The 25,364-nt window shown below is 40.9% G+C and overlaps 2 protein-coding genes and 1 long non-coding RNA gene across 3 annotated transcripts in view; all 3 read right to left on the reverse strand.

Annotated features, from left to right (window-relative positions):
* The window catches only part of LOC102247119 (pancreatic alpha-amylase), a 10,273-nt gene extending 7,541 nt beyond the window's left edge, over positions 1–2,732 (reverse strand). Inside the window, exons 1-2 of the mRNA XM_014549649.1 lie at positions 2,358–2,732; positions 162–445 (exon numbers count right to left, since the gene is read on the reverse strand). Coding sequence (XP_014405135.1) covers positions 162–399 — 238 coding nt within the window. The 5' untranslated portion in view covers positions 400–445; positions 2,358–2,732. The remainder of the gene's footprint in view (positions 1–161; positions 446–2,357) is intronic.
* Positions 2,733–11,981: 9,249 nt separating this feature from the next.
* LOC106728210 lies at positions 11,982–13,385 on the reverse strand. The gene is made up of 2 exons (XR_001364493.1): positions 12,528–13,385; positions 11,982–12,179 (listed from the first exon to the last, which is right to left on the reverse strand). It is a non-coding gene; the product is annotated as an uncharacterized LOC106728210 (long non-coding RNA).
* A 138-nt stretch (positions 13,386–13,523) lies between these two features.
* Positions 13,524–25,364, reverse strand: part of RNPC3 (RNA-binding region (RNP1, RRM) containing 3) — a gene marked incomplete at its 5' end in the record, with an annotated part of 14,866 nt that continues 3,025 nt past the window's right edge. The window contains 13 exons of the mRNA XM_014549650.1: positions 13,524–13,992; positions 14,948–15,019; positions 15,705–15,837; positions 17,612–17,670; positions 17,818–17,912; positions 18,009–18,170; positions 19,313–19,461; positions 19,981–20,106; positions 20,534–20,676; positions 21,675–21,743; positions 22,943–23,054; positions 23,445–23,528; positions 24,226–24,344. Coding sequence (XP_014405136.1) covers positions 14,963–15,019; positions 15,705–15,837; positions 17,612–17,670; positions 17,818–17,912; positions 18,009–18,170; positions 19,313–19,461; positions 19,981–20,106; positions 20,534–20,676; positions 21,675–21,743; positions 22,943–23,054; positions 23,445–23,528; positions 24,226–24,344 — 1,308 coding nt within the window. The remainder of the gene's footprint in view (positions 13,993–14,947; positions 15,020–15,704; positions 15,838–17,611; positions 17,671–17,817; positions 17,913–18,008; positions 18,171–19,312; positions 19,462–19,980; positions 20,107–20,533; positions 20,677–21,674; positions 21,744–22,942; positions 23,055–23,444; positions 23,529–24,225; positions 24,345–25,364) is intronic.

The following is a 25,364-nucleotide window of genomic DNA, read 5'->3' on the forward strand; positions in this document are numbered from 1 at the left end:
GCAACCCAGGTACATGCCCTTGACCGGAATCGAACCCGGGACCCTTCAGTCCGCAGGCCGACGCTCTATCCACTGAGCCAAACCGGTTTCGGCAAAACTGAATTTTATATGTTCCTCACAAAACTCCTTTGAGGGCATATGAAATACAATTTCTGGGCTTCACCAACACAGAGGAGACCATATGCTATAAGGCGCAGCAGCCCCACGAGGTACACTGTGAGCCAGACCCACCTGCACCCCTCCGAATCCTTTGGGACCCAAGTACCGCTCACATTCCAGGGCGATGTCAGCCCAGCGCCACTCAAACAGGTGGACGATGGAGGTGCGCCCAGGCTTGGTGTTGGGGGCGTACTGAGCCCAGCAGAGCCCAAGGGCTGAGAGCAACAGCAGGAACTTCATTTTGCTCTGAAGTTGTCAGCGTTCTTTCCAGCCACTATTTATATTCCTGCAAGAAGCATGGTTTACAAAGTAAATGTTCACATGAGCAAATACTCGGGGCACAAAATGTTGACTCATAATCTGAAAGGAATTATCAATAAAGCATAAGATTGTCCAGGAAATGAATCCAACTGACCTCTGGGGACCTTAATGTTTTCTTTATTAGGGAATATCAGCCTTTTTTAACATCTGGCACTTTATATACATAAAAAGCAGTCCCCAATCATGTATTATTTATCATTCGATTTTATTTCCAAAGCCCTTCAAAGATAGAAGGAAAAGAACAAACAGAGCCAACTAAATTCATAGTCAGAATGTTGCCTTAGGCCTGGCCAGTGTGGCACAGTGGTTAAGCATCAACCTATGAATCAAGAGGTCAAGGTTGGATTCCAGGTCAGGGCACATGCCTGGGTTGCAGGCTTGATCCCCAGTGTGGGGCTTGCAGGAGGCAGCCAATCAATTATTCTCCCTCATCATTGATGTTTCTATTTCTCTCCATCTCCCTTCCTCTCTGAAATAAAATATATATATTTTAAAAATTGTTACCCCTAGCCCCAATTTTTCAGTTACTTAAATTTCTGCACCTAAGATTTAAGAAACAGTTTGGAAATTGAATGTCTATGAATTAAGGAAACAGAACATTTCATCTCTCCATCAAATCATGTGCTTAACACATGTCTAGAGAGGTAATGTGTGAGTATATATGCTTTTTCTTTACCCCTGTCCCCAGCAGTCTCACGTCTCAGACAGGTACAAATACATATTTTAACATGTACATGAATTAACATTAACCAAGAACAGAAAGTTATCTACTCTTGTCATTTGTAGTCATTAGTCTATCAGCGGTTCTCAACCCTTTGGCGGTCGAACGACCCTTTCACAGGGGTCGCCTAAGACCATCCTGCATATCAGATATTTACATTACGATTCATAACAGTAGCAACATTACAGATATGAAGTAGCAACGAAAATAATTTTATGGTTGTGTCACAACATGAGGAACTGTAATTAAAGGGCCAGAAGGTTGAGAACCACTGGTAGATGCTCTATAAATATCTTTATAGCAAGTAACTTAATAAAAGTATTACAAATTGCCCTAACCAGTTTGGCTCAGTGGATAGAGCGTCAGCCTGCAGACTCAAGGGTCCCAGGTTCAATTCCGGTCAAGGGCATGTACCTTGGTTGCGGGCACATCCCCAGTGGGGAGTGTGCAGGAGGCAGCTGATTGATGTTTCTCTCTCATCAATGTTTCTAACTCTCTATCCTTCTCCCTTCCTCTCTGTAAAAAATCAAAATATATTTTAAAAAATAAAATAAAAGTATTAAAACTTTTAGTAGAAATACCTCCAATGTCACATCTATGTCTGTTATTTCATCACTTGTATTTCTCTCCGGGTGTTTTTATATTTTTTCTGTTTTCCCAGTTTTCAATATTCTAGAACGTTAGGTAGTAATACTACTGCAGCACTTGGTCAAGGTAATGGTTTCTCTTCTAAAAATAGTCACAATCCCTCTAAGTTTTCCATGGAATCTCATGTACAATTTTCTTAAAACAATACCCTGTCGCCTAGGAGCCCTCCCTCTACCGAAAGAAGGGAGAAATAAAAGCCAGAAAAATGCACCTGAGATCAGGATAGTAAGTCACATGGGAAGGTTAGAGAAGAGAAGGCAGACAGTCAAGTTTGCCTACAGTTCTCTGCAGGGAGCGCTCCCTTTTGAGGGAAGGTTTGGACGCATTTCAAATCTAAATTGTACGTTTTGTGCTGGTGGACACTGAGACTTCAGATGTCAACAAACCTAAAATAGATTGTGACACTTTGAACTCTATCGAATCATATGCCAGGAGCCACTTATTTCAAGAGAAAAAGGGGGGAAGGGATCACATGATACTAAAAAAAGAAAACTGTAAAATAACTTACCACATCAACTTCTGTAAGCCAGCAATCCCACAAATCCTCCGTTCAGTCTCTTATCAACGGTAAAAATTAAGAAAACAAACAGTTCTCTTTTTCTCTTCAATTAAGGAAAAAATGCTGCATTTTAGACTTTATATAAACTGCCCATAATCCTCCTTCCAGTCGTGGCTCTGAGGACCCTGCTGAGTTCTCCAAACCCACGTGGTTCCCGGTCTAGCCTCAGCCCCACTTGGCATCAGGCATAGGGTCAGGCCAGTCTCCTGAGCGCCTGGGCTAGGTACAGAAACTCAACCCCCTCCAGCCCGCAGCCTCTCCTCACTCTGCCAGGTTGCTTTCGTTTTGTCCTTCCTTTCTCTTTCTCTGGAGCCTCTACCAATCTCAACAACCCTTTCTTTTCTGAATGGTTTATATTAATCCATTGGGGGTGGGGGGGGGGGTGGGAATTGCTCAAACAAACAAACAACACCCTTAAAGACAGATTAGAATATCACTGTGTTAAATGAGTTAAGTAACATAAGTGTGACTAGAATGTAAACCAAGTCTCTAAACCAGAAATCTAATTTTGAATGCAAGCTTTGCCATCGGCTATGAGCCTGGAGGAAAACCATGAAGTCTGTACATTACATGTCGATCCTCATTTAGCAAATGGGAATCATGGTATATGTTAAATATTCAAAAATAACTACAGCTAGCAACACGCATCCAGTGCTGCTGGTGCCATTTCTGTGTATTATCACTTTGATTTCTCACGTGTGTAAATGCAAGAGAGAGCTATGCTCGTACCCAGTTTTAATTACTGAGACCAAACAGTGTGACTCCATAGTGAGCTTGCAACCCAGTCCTATCAGCCTGTCACTGGGTGTCACAGGGTATTGTATGTGAAGGTATTTTGGAATCTGGGAATTTGCTTGGCTAGTAGTAACTGTTAGACAGACATGAGCAGAGCAAGGACGATGGGCCAGGTACAGAAACTCACCAGGGCACAAAGCCCTGGATGCCTAGCAAGGGGCAACACTGGGAACACAAGACCCCCCCTCCACCACCACCACCACCGCCCCAGGGTAACCTATCCTCCCCTAGAGCAGCGGTCACTAACCTTTCGGACCTCACGGACACCAGTGGTCCGCGGACCACCAGTTGGCCACAGCTGCCCTAGAGTGTGGCTGCCCACGTGGTTAGCACACCCTGACTTTTCATATCACTGGTCATGCGGTTTAGACCCTGACCTTTCCTCCCTAGAGACAACGGCTAGTCCTCAGTTGTATTTCAGCTCCAGGCTCAGAAAAGCAGCAAAACCAGGCAAGCGATGCAGTGGCTGCCCCAGGAACAGCTACATTAACTAATATCCCCTGCCCTGGTGCCGACCAATCAGGGGAGACCATGCCCTGAAAGAGCACGCCTGGAAAGCTGATGAATATTCTGTTAGACCCTCCTCTGAACCTCCCCTACAATTTCCGAGAGAGAGAGAGAGAGAGAGAGAGAGAGAGAGAGAGAGAGAGAGAGACACTTTGAGGACAAAGGGCCAATGCCACTCCCTCCCCCTCTCCTTCCCCCACAGGCACTCATCCCCTAACCTCTAAGGGACCCCATGAGACTTGCAACCAGAGGAGCAATGGGCAGCGGCAGCTCATCTGGGCTCAGCCCCTGAGCCCGTGTCCAAGGCCCCTTTTCTCTGACTGCCCAGTGAGCCACAGCGGCCCCGCCTCGGCGCTCTGTTGCTTCTGAGCCCTTCCTTGTCCTAAGTATGTTTTTGCTGCCATCATGGACCCAGTACCCTTTGGCTCAGTGCTATGGAGCCCTTCCCTTTCAATTGTCCCATCCCCCATCCCTTTTTCCTTAAATAAATTCAGTTTTTCTTTATTCACAGCCTGAGGTGGCTATTTAGCCTGCCCGACTTTCACCTTTCAGGAATATGTTTAGAAGATCGCAGAATGAGGATTAGCCTCTTATTTTTTGTTTCTTCAAATTTTCACTCTGAACAAAATTAACTCCCCTGTTAGGACTTGATCCATATGCACCCACAGAATGTTTTCTTGTTCATACTCAGTGCTCCTTCCCTCAGGGGAATTGTACACTCCTGTCCTGTTGAGCTGCGTGCGGAGTGTCCATGTGACTTGCTCTGGCAGTGAAATGCAAGCAGGAGGAATATGTTGGACTTTGAGGCCTCTTTGTTCTCTTTGTTAAATCTTGTGTCAAAATGGAGTTCTGTGGCCAACTGTGAAATGGCTAAGATGAAGGGTCAGTGCCCGTGTTGACCTACGATGAACGTAAGACATACACGTGTTTACTATAAGCCACGGAGGATTTGTAGGTTTTGTTACTAACCTATTCTTTTCTGATACAACCATTAAGTTCCCTTACGCTCTTTGATTCAGAAGACATTCTATGTGACATCTGCTTTCTCTTGGGATGTAGGAAGTCAAGGGTATGCATTTCTAAGAATATGTCCATTTCATCTAGGTATCTAATTTGTTGGTGTAGAACACTTCATAGTACTCTTTTATTTTTTTAAAATATATTTTATTGATTTTTCACTGAGAGGAAGGGAGGGGGATAGAGAGCCAGAAACATCGATGAGAGAGAAACATCAACCAGCCGCCTCCTGCACGCCCCCTACTGGGGAGGTGCCTGCAACCAAGGCACATGCCCCTGACCAGAATCGAACCTGGGACCCTTCAGTCCGCAGGCCGACGCTCTATCCACTGAGCCAAACCGGCCAGGGCCATAGTACTCTTTATAATTCTTTTTCATTTCTGTAGACTATGCAGCAATGTCCCCACTTTCATTTCTGATTTTAGTAATTTGAGTCTTTTTCTCTTTGTCCATCTAGCTAAAGGTTTAATTTTGTTGTTTCTTTCAGTCAACTTTTGGTTTGATTGATTTGTCTCTATTATCTTCTTTCTCTGTTTCATTGATCTCTACTCTGATCTTTATCATTTCCTTTCTTCTTCTAAGGTTGTGTCTCGTTACTTCTTCATTTTCTAGTTCCTTAAGTTGCAAATTAGGTTATTGACTTGAGATCTTCATTATTTGTAGGTAATTATAACTGTCAATTCATCCCGTCATTTGGTACATTTTTTGTTTTCAGTTAAATATTTTCTAATTTCCCACGTGATTTCCTCTCTGATGCATTGGTTGTTCAAGAATGCATTCATTTCAATGGGAATGTGAATTTTCCAGCTTCCCTTGTTATTGAATTCTAACTTAATCCCATTGAAAATTCTTTGAATACATTAAAAATACTAATTAGTAGCTTGATATATAGTCTGTCCTGGAAAACGTCCCACATGTACTTGACAAGAACGTCAAGTATGCTGTTGTTGTTGGGCAGGGTGTTCTGTGCCTGTCTGTTAGATCTAGTTGATTTATTAAGCTAAGTCCTCCGTTTCCTTCCTTATTTTCTCATTTTATCCCTTTTCCCGAGTGGGGTACTGATGTTTCCAACTATTATTGTAGAAATATCTATTTCTCCCTTCAATTTTGTCCATTTTGGCTTCATACATTTTGATGGTCTGTTATAAGTTGTGTAAATGTTTAAAATTGTTACATCCGTTTGCTCTATTGAAACTTTTATTAATACCTATTGTCTTTATTTTCTGTTGCAACCTTTTTTATTTAATCTATTTTGTCTGTATAGCCACCCTGCTTTCTTTGCTTACTAATTGCATGTAACATTTTTTTCTATCCTTTCACTTTAAATCTATTTGTGTCTGTGGATCTAAGAGTCTTGTAGACAGCATATAGTTTGACCATGTGTTTTTACTGAGTTTCTTAATATCGGTGTTTTAATAGAAGAGCTCGCCAGCCATGAGCTTGGCTTCTGGCTGAGCAGCCAGCGCTGCCCCTGTGGGAGCACACTGACCACCAGGGGGCAGCTCCTGCATTGAGTGTCTGCCCCCTGGTGGTCAGTGCACTTCATAGTGACTGGTTGACCAGTCGTTCTGGTCGTTTGGTCATAACGGTCGCTTAGGCATATATATATTGGGTGTTTCCTTCCCACGTCCCGCGTGGGTCAGGGTTCAGGAACTGGAAGCAGAGCCGCACACAAATGAAAATGAAAAGACGAGATAATTTGAAATATTGGGGGACCAGGCGGGCAAGTCCAACTCAAGGGGAAGGACTTCCTCCCGTGCTTAGGCCTCACCAAGCTTTTATTGATCTGGGATGCACCCATAGCATAGCCCTTAGGCAGGCGACCCCTGGCAACAGACAGACTAGCCCATCAGCAAGGATTTACATAATAATAAATGGGGGAGTAGTTTCAGCTACCACTGTCTGGACAAACAGAGGTGGCGCCTAACTCTGACCTTTGCTAGGGCTTCAAAGGCACCCAGCCTTCGGGGGACTCTCTGTCTACACTTATCAGATAGTGAAGGCAATAAACAGTTTCCCACAAAGGGAGAGATAGAAACATCAATGATGAGAGAGAATCATTGATTGGCTGCCTTCTGCATGGAATTAAACCTGGTTCATATATAGGTTAACACACTGGCTGGGCAATAATCATGAGTCTTTTGAAACATGTACACATTATTTCTCTCCACTTATTTAAGTTTTCATTTTTAAAAAATGTTGAGTTTAGAGATAGGATGGGACAGGGGAGGGAAAGAGAGAAAAGAAACATCAATTTATTGTTCCACTTATTTATACATTCACTAGAGGCCCGGTGCATGGACTCATGCACAGGTAGGGTCCCTCTGCCTGGCCTGCACCCTCTTGAAATCCATCCCCCCTTCGGGGATGTCAGATAGCTAGTTTCAGCTCAATCCCCGCAGGCTCGATCCAGACAGGAGAGAGCCCGATCCTGTGCGTTGAGCGTCTGTCCCTTGGTGGTCAGTGTGCGTCATAGCAACCGGTCAACGGTCGTTTGGTCACTTAGGCTTTTATATATACAGATTGGTTGATTCTTGTATGTACCCTGACTGGGGACCACGGGTATAGGTGCATAAATCCTCAATCAAGTGTTAATAAGTTGTTCAAACAATATATAGAATTATACATCATGGTCAAGTGAAGTTTATCCTGGGAAGTTCAGAATAGTTCAAATTCTGAAAGTCAGATGTAATTCATCATGTCAACAAAGTGTGGCTCTTCCACAAAATACCACGTGTGGGCACGCACATACAGTGCGATTGAAACTTAATGGCCCATGCGCAGAAGTCAGTATTTTGTGGAAGAGCCGGTATTTTGTGGAAGAGCCACACTCAAGGGGCCAAAGAGCCGCATGTGGTTCGCGAGCCGGGGTTTGCCGAGCCGCAGTTTGCCGACCACTGATATACTCATGAGAAATAGGGATATTGTAGTTTTCTTGTACTTTGCCCGGTTTTAGTATCAAGATAATGCAGGACTGAGAAAATTAATTTGGAAGTGTTTGCTTCTATAGAATTGTTGGTTTTCTTTTGCTGTTTAGCAGAATTTACTAGTGAAAATACCTAGACCATGAGCTTTCTTTTCAGGAAGTAAATTTATTAAAATAGAAAAAGGATTGTTCAAGCCACCTACTTTTTGAGTAAGCTTTGATAGTTTTTCACTTTCAAGAAATCGGTCCATATCATTAAAGTTGTCAAATTTATAAAAACAAATTTGTTCAAATTCCAGTATTATATTCTTATAATTTTTTTTGGGGGGGGGGCTGCTTTTCTTATTTTTCTTTGCAATCTGGCTAGAACTAGTTTTGTTTACAGTACAATGATATTTCCTGTTTACAAGGTATTGGTTTGTGCTTATTACTCTTATTTCCTTTTCCTGCTTGCTTTGGGTTTAATTTATTCACTTTCTAGTTCCTTAAAGTAGAACGTACATCGTCAATCTGTCGTTTTTATTCTTTTCTAATATAAGCAAATTCCCTTTAAACACTTCTTTAGCTGTACCTCACAAATTTTTGTTGTACTTTCATTCATTCAAATTCAATTATTTTCCAATTTCCCTTAAGAATGCTGCTTTGCTCTATATGTTATTTAGCGATGCATTATTTAATATCCAGGAATTTGAAGTTTTTCTGTTACTTGATATCTGGTTTAATTTGGCTGAGGTCAAAGAACACTTTGTATGATGTTACTGTTTAATGGTACAGAAGCACCTGTCTTCCAAATGATTAGCCATTGTTTTGCTCTCCAGTGAGGGAGGAAGAAAAAATCTTCCTTTGATCACAGGACAGATACGCACACGGTGTACAAGCAGACATACAGTGTGTTGTGATTTTAAAATTTCGTGTAGGTTGATTAAAAAGTCTTAAAATGCTCCTTTGGGAGGGAGAGTAATTTTAAAAAATAGCTGAGAAACTGGTTTAGAGGTATGCCACTCTTTTGCTTTATTTTCGTTTTAGTTGTGATATATGTCATACAGAAAGATGTAATTAAAAAGAAAGACTCCCATGTCCCAAGACCCAGGTTTAAGAAATGTTAACATTTTGCCAAAATATTCTTCAAACATCCTTTTTAAAGAAAAATACATACAGCGCTGCCCACTCCAACTTCATTCTCCTTTCATCTTTTTCTCCCACAGTGAGGCAGTCAGTGCCTCCATAAGTGCACAATGCTGTTCTCTGTATCTATTTTTGTCTAAGCTCTGTAAACTTTCAAGTAATAAAATAATCTGGGGATCAGATTTTCTTCTGTATTCTAGGATTTTCAAGGACCCTGATATATTAACTACCAGTAAGTGGTATACTGGTGCTGTCATAGTTTTTCAAATAATATACCTTCTTATGTTGTCACACACCCTTCTTCTCATTTCTAACTGATGTACATTTTTTAAAAATATGTTTTATTGATTTTTTACAGAGAGGAAGGGAGAGGGATAGAGTTAGAAACATCGATGAGAAACATCGATCAGCTGCCTCCTGCACACTCCCTACTGGGGACGTGCCTGCAACCAAGGTACATGCCCCTGACAGGAATCAAACCGGGGACCCTTGAGTCCGCAGGCCGATGCTCTATCCACTGAGCCAAACTGGTTAGGGCCTGATGTGCATTTTTAATAGATGCAGTCCCCATTTCGATATGTTAGTCCTAGATGTGCTCAAGTCTTGTCTGACCTCCTCACTTCCCCACGGCGTTAGAGCTCAGCTTGTTTGGTGCAGGGCCGCTCCTCCTGGCACTTTTCCATGCTGGTGAGACTCCCCCCTGCTCTTTGTGACTGCTCTGCCTCCATACAGCTCGCTTCCACAAACGTCAGCTGCTTAAGTTCTTGGGGTGGAACTCTGTTCCTCCTAAGAAGCATCAGCTCTCCCTCTTACGTGCCTAACACAGTGGTCTGCTCTCATGTCTACTGAACGATCCTGCTGAGCTCACTATTTTTGTTGTATGTGCATGAGTTAAGGAAATTAAATGAACAAACAAAATGTCTTCTTAACTCACAGTTGGAGTTTACTTACAAACTCCATTACTCACAGAAGGACGTATTTTCTTATGGGGTGGTAAACATCAAATAATTACTACATCTCAGCACTCAGCACAGTGCCTGGTGAATGTTAGGTGCGCATCAGCTATTGATTCTGTTCCCTTACTTCCTCTGAAAGCCTTAATATCTCTTTTTTTAAAAATTTTTTATTTATTTATTAATTTCAGAGAGGATGGAAGGAGAGATAGATAGAAACATCAATGATGAGAATCACTGATTGGCTGCCTCCGAAACGCTCCCCACTGGGGATCGAGCGGCAACCCAGGCATGTGCCCTTGACTGGAATCGAACCTGCGACCCTTTGGTCCGCAGGTCGACGCCACTGAGCTAAGCCGGCCAGGGCCCTTAATATGTCTGGATATTGATTTTGAAGGAGTCTTATTTGCACAGTAAATACTTTCTGATTCACCTAAAACAGCAACCTGAATGCTGTGCCTCCTGTCTGATGACTGACTTCCCAGGATGACGCTGACTGTTCATGTTGCTCTTAAAGGGAACAAACACTCAAGGTGTCTCACTGCTTCACACTCCTCCGAGCCCTTGTAGAGGCATATTGGAAAACCACCGTATGGCAATCAGAGTTTCCATGTCAGATATTACTGTGTTTGTTCTGACTGCTCCACCGGCCAGCCGTTCCCTGCCTTCCCCTCTCCTCATGCCTCCCTCCTCCCTGAAGCACAGTATTGAAACGAGACCAATTAGTAACCCTACAGTAGCCTCTAAGTGTCCACGTGCAAGGGAGAGTCACAGGTCTCTCACTCCAAGTCAAAGGCTAAGGATGAGTAAGCTTAGTGAGGAAGGCATGTCCAAAGCCAAGACGGCCACAGGCTAGGCCTCCGGCCCCAGACAGCTGAGTTGTGAAAGCAAAGGAAAAGTTCTTGAAGGAAATTAGAAGTGTTACTCCAGCGAACACACAAATGATAAGAAAGCAGAACTGCCTTATTGCTGATAGGAAGGAAACTGTAATGGTCTGGATAGGATAAACCAGCCACAACCTAATTAAGGCAAAGCCTAATCCAGAGCCAGGCCCCAACTCCCGTCAGTTCTAAGGTGAGGAAGCTGCAGGAGCAAGTCTGAAGCTGGTGGAGGCTGGGTCATGCGGTTTAAGGAAAGAGGCCGTCTCCACAACACAAAAGGGCAGGTGAAGCAGCGGTGCTGATGCAGAAGCTGCAGCAAGTCAGCCAGGGAGCCAGCCAAGATCATGAAGGAGGTGGCCACACGCGACAACAAGCTTCAGTGAGAGAACAGTGACATTGGAAGCCGATGCCACTGGGACTTTCAGAGCTGGACAGGAGAGGTCAATGCCTGGCTTCAAAGCGTCAAAGGACAGGCTGCCTCTCTCGTTAGGGGCTAATGCAGCTGTGACTTTCAGGTGAAGCCTGTGCACATTCACCATTCTGAAAGTCCCTGGGCACTTAAGGACTATGCTAAATCTACTCTGCCAGGCTCTAAAAATGGAACAGCACATCTCTTTACAACATGGCTTACTAAATATTTTAAGCCTACTGTTGAGGCCTACTGCTCAGTAGAAAAGATTACTTTCAAAATATTACTGTTTATTAATAATCAATGTAAGACCCTCCAAAAAAAAAAAAAATGACTCCCTGTAGGCTCAGACTATGGTAGCATTTTTTTTTTAAACAATAAAGTATTTGTAAATTAAGGTATGTGCATTGTGGTTTTTAGACATAATGCTATCGCATATTTAATAGGCTACAGTATAAACAAAACTTTTATAGGCACTGGGCAATCAAAAAAATGTGACTTGCTTATTGTGCTTATCTCGAACCAAACTGTAATATCCGTGAGATACGCCTGTATATGAAAGTTTTCCTACTTACCTACAGCTGAAACTAATTTCACCAAGGTAAGGGAATTTTATATGGGAAATATTTTTACCTTTTGAATAATATTCTAATAGATTACAGGGGCACAAAAATCAAAGACTAAACAAATTCCCTAAACTGGAAACACACACACACACACACATACAAATAAACAAACAAATAAAAAACTCAAAGCCAGACAAACAAAACTCCTAAAAGAATTACAAGAAATAAGATCACTATTAAATAAAATTTGCAAGTAAGAGCACTGGTATGCAGGTAGGAATTAAAAAGGGGCATTATTTATAATATTAAAATACAATTTAATTTAATATTGTAAAACCACCTTAATAAAATCATACTTTCCTAGCTATGTAAGACATTAAAATTAAGAATACTATTTTAGTGAAAAAATAATTTATTATATAGAAAGCTGATTAAAATACACATAATATATGTCCAGTAAACTAATTTAAGTGCATATACACTTAATTTTTAGATACACTTTAAAAGCTGTTACGCACAGTTCCATAGCCCAGGTGGTCAATTTCTTCTCAAAGGTGCAAAACACGGGAAAGACATGGAATTCAAAAGGAACCTAAAATACCATAAAAATTAATTGAAAGCAGTAATGAGTATAAAACAGTTCATTAGTTTAAAAGTAAATAAAAGCTAAAATATTTATATTTAGAAAATTAGTGAATCATGTCAGTATAACATTTTATTTGTCTAAAAACAACTTATAAAGAAAGTGATTTATAACATTAAAAAATTTAGCATTTAACTCCCTATAGGGAAAAAAAAGAAATTTCAATATCTATAATTTTTTGCACTCTTAGGATGATAGTGATTATCAACAGATTTTTGAATTGTTTCCACAGGACTAAGAATAGCAGGATTTGCAAGAAGGAAATGTAGAGGCACCAACCAACCTTTATTTTCCTACCTGGAAAGGTAGATGGGTAGGTGACATTAGGTACCAAACCATTTTAATCTCACAAAGTCGTATCCAAACTGGTCAGTCCTTATAACTACACTAAGGGAAGGAATCTTTTCAAATTAGATTCTTCGTCGATTCCCAAAGATTTGACTTATTAGTTCTGGGACCCAGTTCAGGAATCTCAGTCTAAAAATCCTTCCAAGGTGGGTTCTCAACCTTCGTTACATGTTAGAGTCAAAACATTGGAAGGTCTAAAAAATCCCATAATCTATGTTGCACATCAGATCGATAAGTCAAAACTCTGGGGGAAGAACCAAGGCATCAGTAGATTTTTTTAGTGTGTCTTTTTTTAAAATCAATACATTGAAAGTCTCCCAGGTTATTTCAATGTGCAATCAAGTCTGAGACCCAGTTCTGAGTAATCCTGGTCATGAACTAGTCTGGAAACCACTGTTCTGACATATCCACCAGACTGTTTCTCTCCATTTAATGTGCTACCCTGAGTCAACATTCTGTCCTCCACCTGATACACTTTTCTTCTTCTTTAAGAGGAAAAAGAAATTCCTACTCGCTGTCTGTCCCAAAGGAAATTTCAGTAACACTTCAAAGGTGAGATCTGCTACTCTTATTTGGAATTTACATAGGAATCTAGTTATGCTATTTTTAACTAGCTAATATTTTTTAATATTTGAATTCTTAAAATAATAAAAGAAAAAACCTTTGCCCAAATTTTACAACACATTATACAGAACACCTAACTAAATCTATATAGATAAAGGCCGAAGCGACCGGCCAACTGGCCAGTAGCTATGACGCGCACTGACCACCAGGGGGCATACGCTCAATGCAGGAGCTGCCAAGCTGCAGTCACTTGGCAGCAGTGGTTCTCTGGTGATGGACCCAGAACCAGAGAGGAGGGAGCCCGGTTCTGTGGTGAGTCATCCAAGAACCGCCCTCTCGAAATCTGGGACCCCTCGGGGGATGTTGGAGAGCCAGTTTTGGCCTGATCCCCGCAGGCCAGGCCGAGGGCCCCCCCCCCACCGGTGCACGAATCCGTGCACCAGGCCTCTAGTATGTCATAAAACAGAACACGTTACTGAATTTGGCCTAGAAATTACATAAATGAAGAAAAAGGGCTAAATTCTGTATTAAAGTAAATGCATACATTCTACAAGTAAATAAATTGACCTGATTCACTAACTTTCCCTGAAAAAATTACGTAACCTAAAGGAAAGTCTAGAAAATTTAGCAGCACATCTAAACAAACCCATATAAGATTTGTTCAATCAACACTGATATTTAGAAATATTTCTTTTAGGTTGCAAAAAGTATTGCTTATTCTGGACCAATGGGTGGGAGGGACAAAACATTTCTAAGAAAAACAAAAAACAAAAGTACTGCCCCCAAAAGGATACGAGAAAGGATACGCTTTGCATGACAGTATTACAGCGGTATTTACGCAGGAATGCTTCTAAAGAAGAACAGCGGGATGCAGTTTAATTTCTTCTCATTTCCACATGAAGTTTACATATAAATGATTTTTTAAAAACACACACTATATATTTCTTGTTAACTGTTCCACTAAGGCATTTGTAGGACTTCTGACTACACCACTATAGATGTTTTAAGACAAAATTCAAATATTTAAGGTATCCCATAAAAGGAATAAACATGAAGCAAAATTTTCTCTAAGTTAAATAATTTTTCAGCTTAACAACAGTAATTTTGACCCATTTACTTCATCTTCTTCCAGTGTACAAAGGCAGAAATATTTTAAATAAAATAAAAAAAGGATGTATTTCCATTCATTTTTCTTTCATCAATGTAACACAACTTTAAAGTTGGAAATGTAATTCTACCATTTTTAATAATAAAATTACTTGAGTGTGCATTAGAATTACATATTTGAAAAACAAAGATTTCATTCCACAAAAGACATGTATATATTTCTCTGAAGTGTTCAGTTAGTAATTATAATGCAAATGCTCAGGCCCACCAAGGATGACTGATTTGTCCTGGCTTGGCCCACACACCCCGTCACAGAAAAACTGGGGGGCAAGACGGGGAGGAGAGCTGGCTTCCTGGTTTCCAAGGTCCCCACCCCAGACCTCCTGGACAGAAACTCTGGCAATCTGACACACTCCCCTTAGAAAACCCATTTTCCCAGTATGACTTTTATATACAAATAGGCTTTATTCTGCAGTTATCACTTTGAAGTTGAATGAGAATTAACGGCACAGTTAGACAGAGACAGAGATGGACAGATGGATGCATGGAGCTAAGGGCTTTCACTGGAGGTACTGCTCTACCAGCTCCGAGTGGTAGGCAGGGGTGACGGGCGGGGAAACCACAGGACCCTCCTCCATAAGAGTTTGTGGCAGAATCTCAGAAAGTCTCTCCTTTCACCTATTCATACCCACACTTACCTTTACCAATTTGTATCACTTTCTTTTTCCTTCTTTAGAATCTTGTTTTGGTCTAGCAGATCGAGCGAATTGCTAATATTTAAAGATTAAGGTTTCCTTTACAAACATGGAAGCAACCTTTTCTAATTATCAAGAACTTTCTAATTCAGGGTAGAAGCACAGTTTTTGAACTTATCTTTTACATTTATTTTTATACTCTCAGACATCTGTTAAATATGTTTTATCTACCTGCTGTCCACGATTTGGGGGAGAAAAATGTACCTTTTCTCTCCAGTCAGTATCTTCCACACCTAGACCTTCATCTATCCCGCTCACTAATAACTTGCAAACTACATTCACTACTAAAAGCGGGGTGATTAATCAATGGTATATTCTGTTTATTAAAATTCTTAAATGCAAATATGAATTACAGTACGATAAAATAGAAGATAAAACTACAATGAACTGTATCTCTTTAATGACCCTAAAGGAATTTCGGGGGACTGCAGGCTCAGGCTCAGCATGCACACACACTGTTGGGCTGTGTAAGAGATAGGTTTAGCCTTGGCTACATTTTAATAACCTCATGCTGCTGCTGAGGTTCCTTCATTTCCAATAATCATCTAAACAACACTCATCTCTCTCAGCTAAGTACGTCTGTGATTGAGTACCTCCAGTTAGGATGTCAGTTGTTAAGTCTTCTAAAGGTTGATAAAAATTAGTTTCAACTATACTCTTCTAAAAACTAGTGTTTGGAACAGACAGGTTAGAAGGATACAACCACCATAGGTTTTCCAAAAAGAACATATCCGTTAGCTTCCTTCAAGGCCTTTGCTGCTGCTTTCTCGTTCGGGAGCCCAATGAAGGCCTGTCCTTTCATGCGGCCCTCCTTCATCAGGCGGATGTCAAACCTGGAGGTCGGAAGAACCATGGTGACCAAATGAATGGAAATGTTGCTATTTCAGTGCGAAAACAACTATACAACCTCATTAGCACATCGATTCCTCAGGCTTCCTAACACTGTATTTTGTAGTCAGTTCTAAAATTGATTCTATGAGTAGACAATAGAAGTTTGAGGATGCACTTGCATATATTTTTTAGCTATCTTAAATGTATTTATGTGATTTTAAAATTATCTTACTAGCAATTATGAAGCACATTTCTTAAGTTGTTACGTCGTATCTCTATTTTTTAAAAATTCCATGCAACCAATTCAATACTATTACTCACGAGACAAAAACAACTATATGACCAAGAACAGAAGGGCTGATCATGACCCCAGAAAAAGAACAGGATTTCAGAGCGGGAAGAGATGTTACTAATCACCGAGTCAAAACCACGGATGCCCACGGAGACTGTGGTTTCTTCACTGTTGTTATACTGAGCTCAAGCCAGAGCTTGGAATACGAAGCAGATGTGTTATTCCTAGTGTAGAGTTCCACTCTTCAGTAGTGTATTTTTTTTAACATTTTGGACACAAAGCTATATTGGAGACTCCTTAGAAAAAGCAGATTATAACTTGTAACTAAAGTACTGCTTGCCATTTAGAGAGTCTATAGGACTAGGAAAATCATATAAAGCATAAAAAAATGCAGTGAGATTTTAAAATTCACATGACTAAGTCCCATGGGGAACAATTATTAATCTGTCATTTTGTTGTGTACAACTTTCTCCATATAGAATTATTTTCCCCATGAAACTCTAATTGCAGGCAATCCTGGAAATAGAAGGAAAGAATGTATACACACATTTGTACATATCGATGTACATAAAGTATTTACTTATTTACGTTTCTTACCATCATGATTTAAAGGCAGCAACAAGAAAAAGGACCAGCAAGAAAACCTTCTGATACTCTAATAAGAAAAGGCATCGGGGACTAATGCATATAATGGAGAATGTTAAGACCTGTGCATACCTATCTAAAAAGGTACACAAGGCCAGACCAGACTTGAAAAGTGCTGGTTGCTCAAGAAGTTTAAAACAAAATTAACTAGTTGAGAAGTCTCTCTCCTCACCTCTTCTGCTTCTAGTTTACATGGCCAACACAACAGTCTTACGTACTTAGGAGCCAACTATTATGGAATTTCAAAGAATAAAATTCTAACTGCAAACATTAGCTTTTATGTCATTTACAAAGCATATCCCTCCGAGATGCTCTCATGGGAGCCTTGCCTGACTCAGTCCAGTTCAGAGAAGTGACTGCCAGGGGGAGAGTGAGAAACGGCCTGACGCTGTGGGCCACCGGGCGAGGCACCGACAGTGGTTTCCAGGGGGACTGGGCACCAGCAGCTGGGCACCATCCCTGAGCTCCTAGGAATGCAAACCCACAGGCCCCGCCTCCCTCTGGAAACCCAGACTCCCCCAGGTGGTTCCTATGCAGGTGACCCTCTGCTTTGGGACCCGCGTTTCTGATGAGGCTGTTTCTCTAAGTACATTTTACTAGAACTCGGCCACCAATAGTTTTATGTATTGTTTGTGGCCGCTTTCATGCTCCGAATGCAGCCCTGAGCTGCTGCAACCGGGACCACGTGGCCTGCACTGAGGTGAAACCACTGAATGTTTACAACCTGCCCATCTGCAAAGCCTGCCGACTCCGCTTCTCACTAAAGGACAAGCGCTGGGATGAACCAGGGTTACTTCCTACCAGGTGAAAAGAAAACTGAGAATATGACGGCCACTTACATTATCCGTTGTGTTTCTGATGAAAAGTCAACATATCTTCCAAAAATAAATTTAAGGTCCTAGAATTTCAATAAGAAAAAAAAAAAAAAAAAAAAGAAGGAAGTCCAGCCAAAAAAAAAGGAAAAAAAAAAAAAAGCAAGTAAGGAAGTCCAGCCAAAAAAAATGAATAGTAAAATAATAAACTTTATTTACAAAATTTGACTTACCTTTTCTTGAACATGTTTAGCTAAATTCTTTACATAAATCCTACAGTTTGGTTCACCAGGTTCATAACTTCTGAAAACCGAAAGCGTTTCCATTTCTTATTTAAAAACAAAACAAGGAAGTAAAGTTAAGATATTTTACATCAATGTTAAAGCCTCAGAGGGAGCAAGGCTGGTCCCTGTCCTGGAATTACCTTCTCGAGAGACCCGGCCCTTCTCCAGCTCCCGCCTGGAGATGCACTCGGACGGCGTCTCGTCAGAGTCTTCCTTACTCTCCTCGGCGACGCTCGGGTTAGGTTTGGGGAAGAGCTTTCCAAATCCTACAGTGGACGCATCACCTTGGGCAGCAGGTAAATCTAAGGGTTAAGGTCAACAGGAGCCATTAAGAATCCCTCCTTTCAAGGCGTTCTGTTTTCCACTTTTAATTGTCAGGACGTCTTTGGCACTAAGCCCTCTGGTGTTTTTCTTGGACTTTAGAACAGGCAGGCAAAGTCTGCTTGTCAAGGTTCAAATAGTAAGTATTTCAGGGTTTGCAGGAGTACGCAGGGTCTTCATAAGGCACAGAAACCTGTACTAAGAGAACTGGCGCCTGCAGGCATCTACGCACAAGATGGTCACACTGCTGTTTCCTAACCAACTGCGATTATACCAACAGAACCACCGCACCTCACACTTCACGAGCCACGAAAAAATAAGTCAGCGTAAGAACCCTTCTAGCACATTTCCAGTGCAGACATCAGTACAAGCCAGACTCCCGTGCACCCTGCAGTCCATTACTCGCAACAGGCAATGTGACATTCCCGTCGGCAGCACCAGTGCTGATTATATAAAAAAGGTGACACTGGACAGTATCCCATGCAGTCAGAGAAAGATAAATATCACATGATCTCACTCATTTGTGGAATATAATGAACAACATAAACTGATGAACAAAAACAGATCCAGAGACAGAGAAGCATTGATCAGAGCCTAACCAATGGACACAGACAACAGGGGGGTGAGGGCATGAGTGGGAGGGTCAGAGGGGTAATGGGGGGGATAAGGACACATATGGAATACCTTAATCAATAAAGAAAACAAAATAAAGAACATTTACTTTAAATTCCTTTAAAAAGGTGAAAGAATTTAAAAAAATACAAAAAGAAATTAACTCATAGACAGACAATAAAATAAAGAACATTTACTTTAAATTCCTTTAAGAAGGTGAAAGAATTTTAAAAAATACAAAAAGAAATTAACTCATAGACAGACAACAGTATGGTGATTACCAGAGGGAAACAGAGATGGGGGGAGGTAGGAGAGAGTAAAGGAGGGACACATGTATGGAAAGAGACCTGACCTGGGATGGTGAACCATATACAGATGATATATTATAGAACTGTGCCCCTGAAACCTATATAATTGTATTAACCAATGGCTCCCCAGTAAATGCAATAAAAAAATAAAGAGCATTCCTTTATATGGAATAGAAAAAAAAAAAGAACTAGAACGTGCTTACCAGGATTTTGTTCTTCAAAATCATCTTCCTTTTCTAATTCTTTCTTAAATGCAGCCGGCATGTCGGTGGATATATGGAACTCAATCTTTTTATTCCCGACCGGCTGTGGTTGATCGAATACATCCGACGGGGACAGCACCGGGTGTACACTGCAGTTCACAATCACAGCGTTACTTTGCAACCATAAAGAATGTCCCCGGGAAAACACTATTTTGTGTTTACTGTACTTTTAAAAAGCTAACACTGATAAAGCACGCACCACTACAGGCATTTCACAAAGTAAAACTTCCATTAACTACTTCGGTAAACCCTGACACATGTTCTGCTGTAAGTCCTGTTAAGGTCCTAGTTGAGACAGATCGCATAGTCACACAGCAAGCGACAGGGACAGTACGTGAGGACTATTAATTAAAAATGGGAAAAAGATCATTTTAACAAACGCCTTTCTCAATTTATGAAGTTATGAGCTCAAGGGAATTTGACATAGTAGAAAAGTTCCATGAAATTAAAATTGCAATTAAGAGTAATTTAATCTGATTAAGATATTGAAATACATAGAACTCCATGGCAAACAGACATCTCTGCCACAACAATTTTTAAAAAATGTGAGTTCCACAAGCAGACTAGCACCTACAGAGCCCTTGTTCCATAATCCAAAACAGAACTACCTGTGAGAGACGGGTGCAGGTGTGGTCAGCATGTCCTTTATTTTCCGCCTTTTTCTCACATGGCGCTGTCTTGTTGCTTTTGGTCTTTTGGGCTGAAGATTTGCCAATTCCATTAGTTTGGCCATTCTGCCTTGGAGAAGGGAAAGGCAAAAATTATGTCTGTACACCAAAAGGTTGCCAGTTCGATTCCTGGCTGGGGCGAGTACAGGAGGCAACTAACTGATCGATGTTTCTCTCTCACATCAATGTTTCTCTCTCTCTCTCTCTCTCTCTCTCTCTCTCTCTCTCTCCCTCCCTCCCTTCCTCCCTCCATCCCCCTGCCCCTTCTTCTCTCTAAAAAAAAAATTTTTTAAAATCAATGAACATGTCCTTGGGTGAGACTAAAAAAATAGTGTATAACTACTATATGCTCGAGGGGTTGGTGCTGGGGATAAACAAATTCTAATGTCCCCAAGTTACCAAGAATTACAGTAAAATTCAGAAGAGCAAGAGAACCTCCTCTCATGGAATGTGTCTCTTCGAATCTAAACAAGCATGATATGACGTCACGGACCTCTGTCGGTCTTCCTCATCGCTGCTTTCATATTCGGACTCTTTACTAGATAAGTCCTCGTCCTCGTCCGGCAACGGCGGTTCCTCCGGGGGCCGAGGAGACACAGGTGGGAGAGGGGCGTGTAATGGCACATAGTCTTCATACTAAACAACAATAACAAAACCAGTGGTGTTTCCAGAACACATAAACCACTCCATTCGATGCATGACTCTCATCTCTCTGTAGCTCATGATATTCTGACACACTCCACACACAGAGGGACCCCTGCGTGGCAGATGGCGAGCTGAGCAAACACATACTTCTTCCTGGGCACCTGGCATACACCTTTAAGAATCTCTACCTAAAGGTGTATGCTAAAGTAACCAAGTATTTCCAAACTCCCCTGGCAGTTAGAGTTCACCAGGAAACTGTTTTGGCCAATGAAGGGTTGGCATGAAAACCTTCCACACATGAAATTCTCTTCCTTCTTGCTTGGCAGGCTGCACGGCAAAGCCCTCACCAACCTGGGAACACGCGCAGTGGGGACCGAGGTCTGTTGAATGACTCAGTAGGGCAGAGCATCATGCTGCACTATTTTTGGAATGAACTTGACATGAGCAAGAAGTAGCTTATATTGCATCAAGTGACTAAGACTTGAGTTTATTTGTTAACTGCAGTTGGCATAATCTTAATATCCTTGCACTGAGCCAGGCACTGCGGTGGCGGGAAAATTTTCTACTTAAATGTCAGCACTGAAAATAATTTCTCATTGAGGTTATTGAAAAAGGACTGTGGCAAAATAACAACCAGAATAATTCCACAGCATACAAAGCCTGTTACCTGAATTCCTGATAAATGTGCATAGCAAACTCTAATGAAAGTATTAGCAACCTTTCTTCTGCAAAGAAAGCTCTATATGCCACAGGGGGTGAGATAAGGAAGTCGGCTCCAGGTAATTATCCTACGGGGCAGGCTGCTCTGGATCGAAGGGCTAACAGCTTTGCATTCTCCACATGATCCTTATCTCCATCACAGTGACTCTGTACCTGCTCCTTAGTTTCAGGGCACAGGAGAGGCCAAGGGCATCTGTAGCATTTAGTCTCAATAATCCCACCCCTGCAGGAGCATTGTTGAATCTTGAAAATTCTAAGAGCTTTCTTACCATGGGAGGTCGTGCAGTGATTGGTCCAAAAGGTGTTGGCAAGTTCATTTTATTCATAAGATGAAGCACCTTAAATGGTAAAGCATTTAGAACTGCTTAGTAAAATGGTGATCAGCTCACGTTTTATGTACTTAAAAACTCTGCGATGACACTACTGATGAATGTGGTGCAGAGGCCGGCAGACCTCTCACCTTCATGACCCCAGGACAGGCTGGAACAAGTCCTGGTATATCTCAGGTTAGCCTTCCTAAATTTTTGTCAGTTCTGCAAACGTTATTCTCATTATTACAATACAAAACCTTCTGACATGCTATTTCTCCCTTGATTGTTGTAAAATTAGGAAACAGAGAAAATAACAAAATCAACATTATCTACATTCTGTACTTCAAAAAGTATCCTATTACTACCAATACTTTCAAACCTTTGCCAAGGAGTCAACTATGTCCTTTCCGTTAAGAAAGAATCTCTAGCCCTAACCGGTTTGGCTCAGTGGATAGAGCGTCGGCCTGCGGACTGAAGGGTCCCAGGTTTGATTCTGGTCAAGGGCATGTACCTTGGTTGCGGGCACATCCCCAGTAGGGGGTGTGCAGGAGGCAGCTGATCGATGTTTCTCTCTCATCGATGTTTCTAACTCTCTATCCTTCCTCTCTGTAAAAAAATCAATAAAATATATTTAAAAAAAAAAAAGAATCTCTATTTAAAGGTGTATGCTAACGTAGCCAAGAATTACCAGAAATTGCATTTCCCAAATTACCTTGTGTTTATTAGTATTAATACTAAACATAATGGGCTGCTTATGCCATAGTTTATAAAAGCCTGTACGTGGAGGCAGTAATATTTCATTACCGTTTGAAATGGACAGAATGTCTGTGACGCACCCCACCCCCCAATTCACATGCTGAATCCTGACCCCCAATGTGCAGGTATTAGGAGGTGGAGGGAAGGGATGGGGCTTTGGGAAGTAATTAGGTCATATGCCAGGCCATCTGCCACCTGAAGAGGGCCCTCACCAGAACCCCACCTCGCTGGCACCCTGATCTCGAACTTTCAGACGTGAGAAATCATTTTCTGTTTTTAAGCCGCCTACTCTGTGGCATGGTTACAGCAGACTGCGCTGATTATGACATCTGCAAGCTACTGTAATATCACTGCCTGGCGGAATTAGTCTCATTAGTACTATGTGGAAAACTCTGAGAACTGGCATGGAAAATAAAACGCCAGGCTCCTCATGCATTTCCTGTGGGGAAAGCTGGTTTTACTCTACGCACCTGGACATAGAACTTGGGCACACTTGCCAGGGCGTTTACTATGTTGGCGAGGATTGTGCTGGACGGCGGGGGGTACATGTACTTGAGGCAGGAATCCAGAGGAAACGTCAGCCTAGAAAAAATATTTAAAATGCTCATTGTGTTCCACTGAGTTTCATATCAATAACTGGTTTTAGATAATCTGGTAACAAAAAGAACCGATCCAATAATTCAGGAGTCTAGGGTTGCTGGGGCCTAATAGACCCAAACAAACCCATTTAGGAAGAAAGCTGCCTTCTGGCTGCATTACAGGAAAATGAGACTTTTCTTATCAGACCTTATCTCGTAGCTCTGAACATTCTAATGGAACCAAATTCAGTGACCAGTTTTTACAGCTCAAAATGTTTAATCGACAGACTAAAAATAGACATGACCAAATATCCCTTTTGAATAAATTATCTGATTTACAAAACACACACACACACACACAGAGAACAACAAAATACAAAGAAAAAGCACTAACCCATGGTTTGGTGCAATTCCATTTTCTATAGTCAAACAACCAAGTTCTTTCTTTTCTTTATCATCTTCCACAGGCTCATCAGACCTAGGACACACAGAATCAAAGTTGATCTTAACTTTAGAAATAGAGTGAAAAAGTACATACAGAAAGAAAATTATCTTTTCACACATGGCATTATGAAAACTGTTCCATAATAAATAAAATGTTCAGATACTGTCCATGACATGCCACATTTCATTTAATCTTCACTGAAACCCTAGGAAGACGTTGTGGTAAATCTCACTGAAGACTGAAAACCCCTGAAATTTACATGGTGTACAACAGTGATGCTCCAATTTCTATAACTGCATTGCTCTCCTCCCCCAATTTCTAACTTAGCAGACCGGGTTAAGGCCCAAAAACCTGTATGCCAGTCAAGATCCTAGAGGAAGCAGCTGGTCCAAGGACTACTAGTCTTTGAGAACCACTGGTGTAAAGCTTATTTGTAAAGATTATATAACTTACAAAGAGCTATAACTAGAAAGCAAATACTAGTCTTCGATTGCAAAAGCCATACCTATGCATGACACCCACGGTCTGTAATACAACAGACTTTATGCTAATTACCTTCCCTCCACTTAAAGGTGAATGTTGTTAACGGTACTCTCTTCCCACTTCACGTTAATTCCTAATATTAAATCAACTCCTAATGCATGACTAGAAACAAAAATACATTGCTTTAATGTACTACATTCAATCAGAGAAACGTATCAATGTGAGGAAAACCCAGCTGTCTACGCACCTTTTCTTTTTGTCTGTGCCTGAAGGGGGACATGGGGAATGGACTTCATCTTGCTCTTTTGCAAATTCAACAACTAAAGTGTGACCTAGAAGTTTCAGCTGGTGGAGTCTTGTCAGTGCCTTCAGTTGGAAGAGAAGAATAAGAAATTGGATAACTGCACCAACAGTGGTTTGTTAGAGACCATCTGCATCCACACATGTCCTTCGTTAATGCTGTTACCACTTCTTTGGCTATTTCTTACCCATTTCTAATGTCACGCTGCCCAGCCTTTCTTACTGGCTTCCTATCACTTAGCAAAATTAAAATCTGATTAAATCCAGCACATAGTTAATCTACTGTTCTTAGATCCCAATACCTAACCTCTGGGTGAGATCTGCCAACTGACAGTCAAAGGTAGCCTGTGGAGCCAAATCTTGAAATGCAAACCCTTTTGCTTTTTAAAACTATAGTTTATGTGTTATTTTTGAACCAAGACTGGATAATTGTTAACTTTGATAGTAAAGAAAAAGTCCCACCTTTACAGCTGCTTTTTCATTAGGGAAAGTAGCAAACGCTGTATGTTTCTGAAAAAGAATTAAGGCACAAAAATTATTTTGAATATAATTTCAGGTTTTCATAAGGAAGTCTGATATTTTACCAGTTAGTAGTGATTTGACACATTAATAAAATCTTGGAAAAGAATGAAAAATCAAGATCACTGATTACTGATAATTTCACACACACACACACACATCTGTCAAACAGTTCAACAGATCAAAAGTTTAAAAACTTCTACTATACCCAAACGACTATCCTTAAACTATCCAAAAATATAAAATATCTGCTATTTTATAATACATATAAAGATCTTAAACTTTATACACCCAAATGCAGAGTTTAAAAATGTTCACAAGAAAGAAAATTCCTTGAGTGCATGTTTCCTGTGGGCTTTATCTTTGTAATAAGGGTTCAAAGGAAGAACTCTATGTTTAAATATAAATTACATTAAGTCGAAAGAAAATAAACTATTATGCTAAGAAAGAGTTCTTGCCTAAAGCATTCAAAGTTGCTTGAGTAAATTGTTACTTTTGTCTAATCTGATCCAAGATGACTTGATTAAATGCACTTAAACTGAACCACTTAGAATATTCGTATCTGCT

Source organism: Myotis brandtii, unplaced genomic scaffold (genome assembly GCF_000412655.1).
Source record: "Myotis brandtii unplaced genomic scaffold, ASM41265v1 scaffold565, whole genome shotgun sequence".
Lineage (NCBI taxonomy): Eukaryota > Metazoa > Chordata > Mammalia > Chiroptera > Vespertilionidae > Myotis > Myotis brandtii.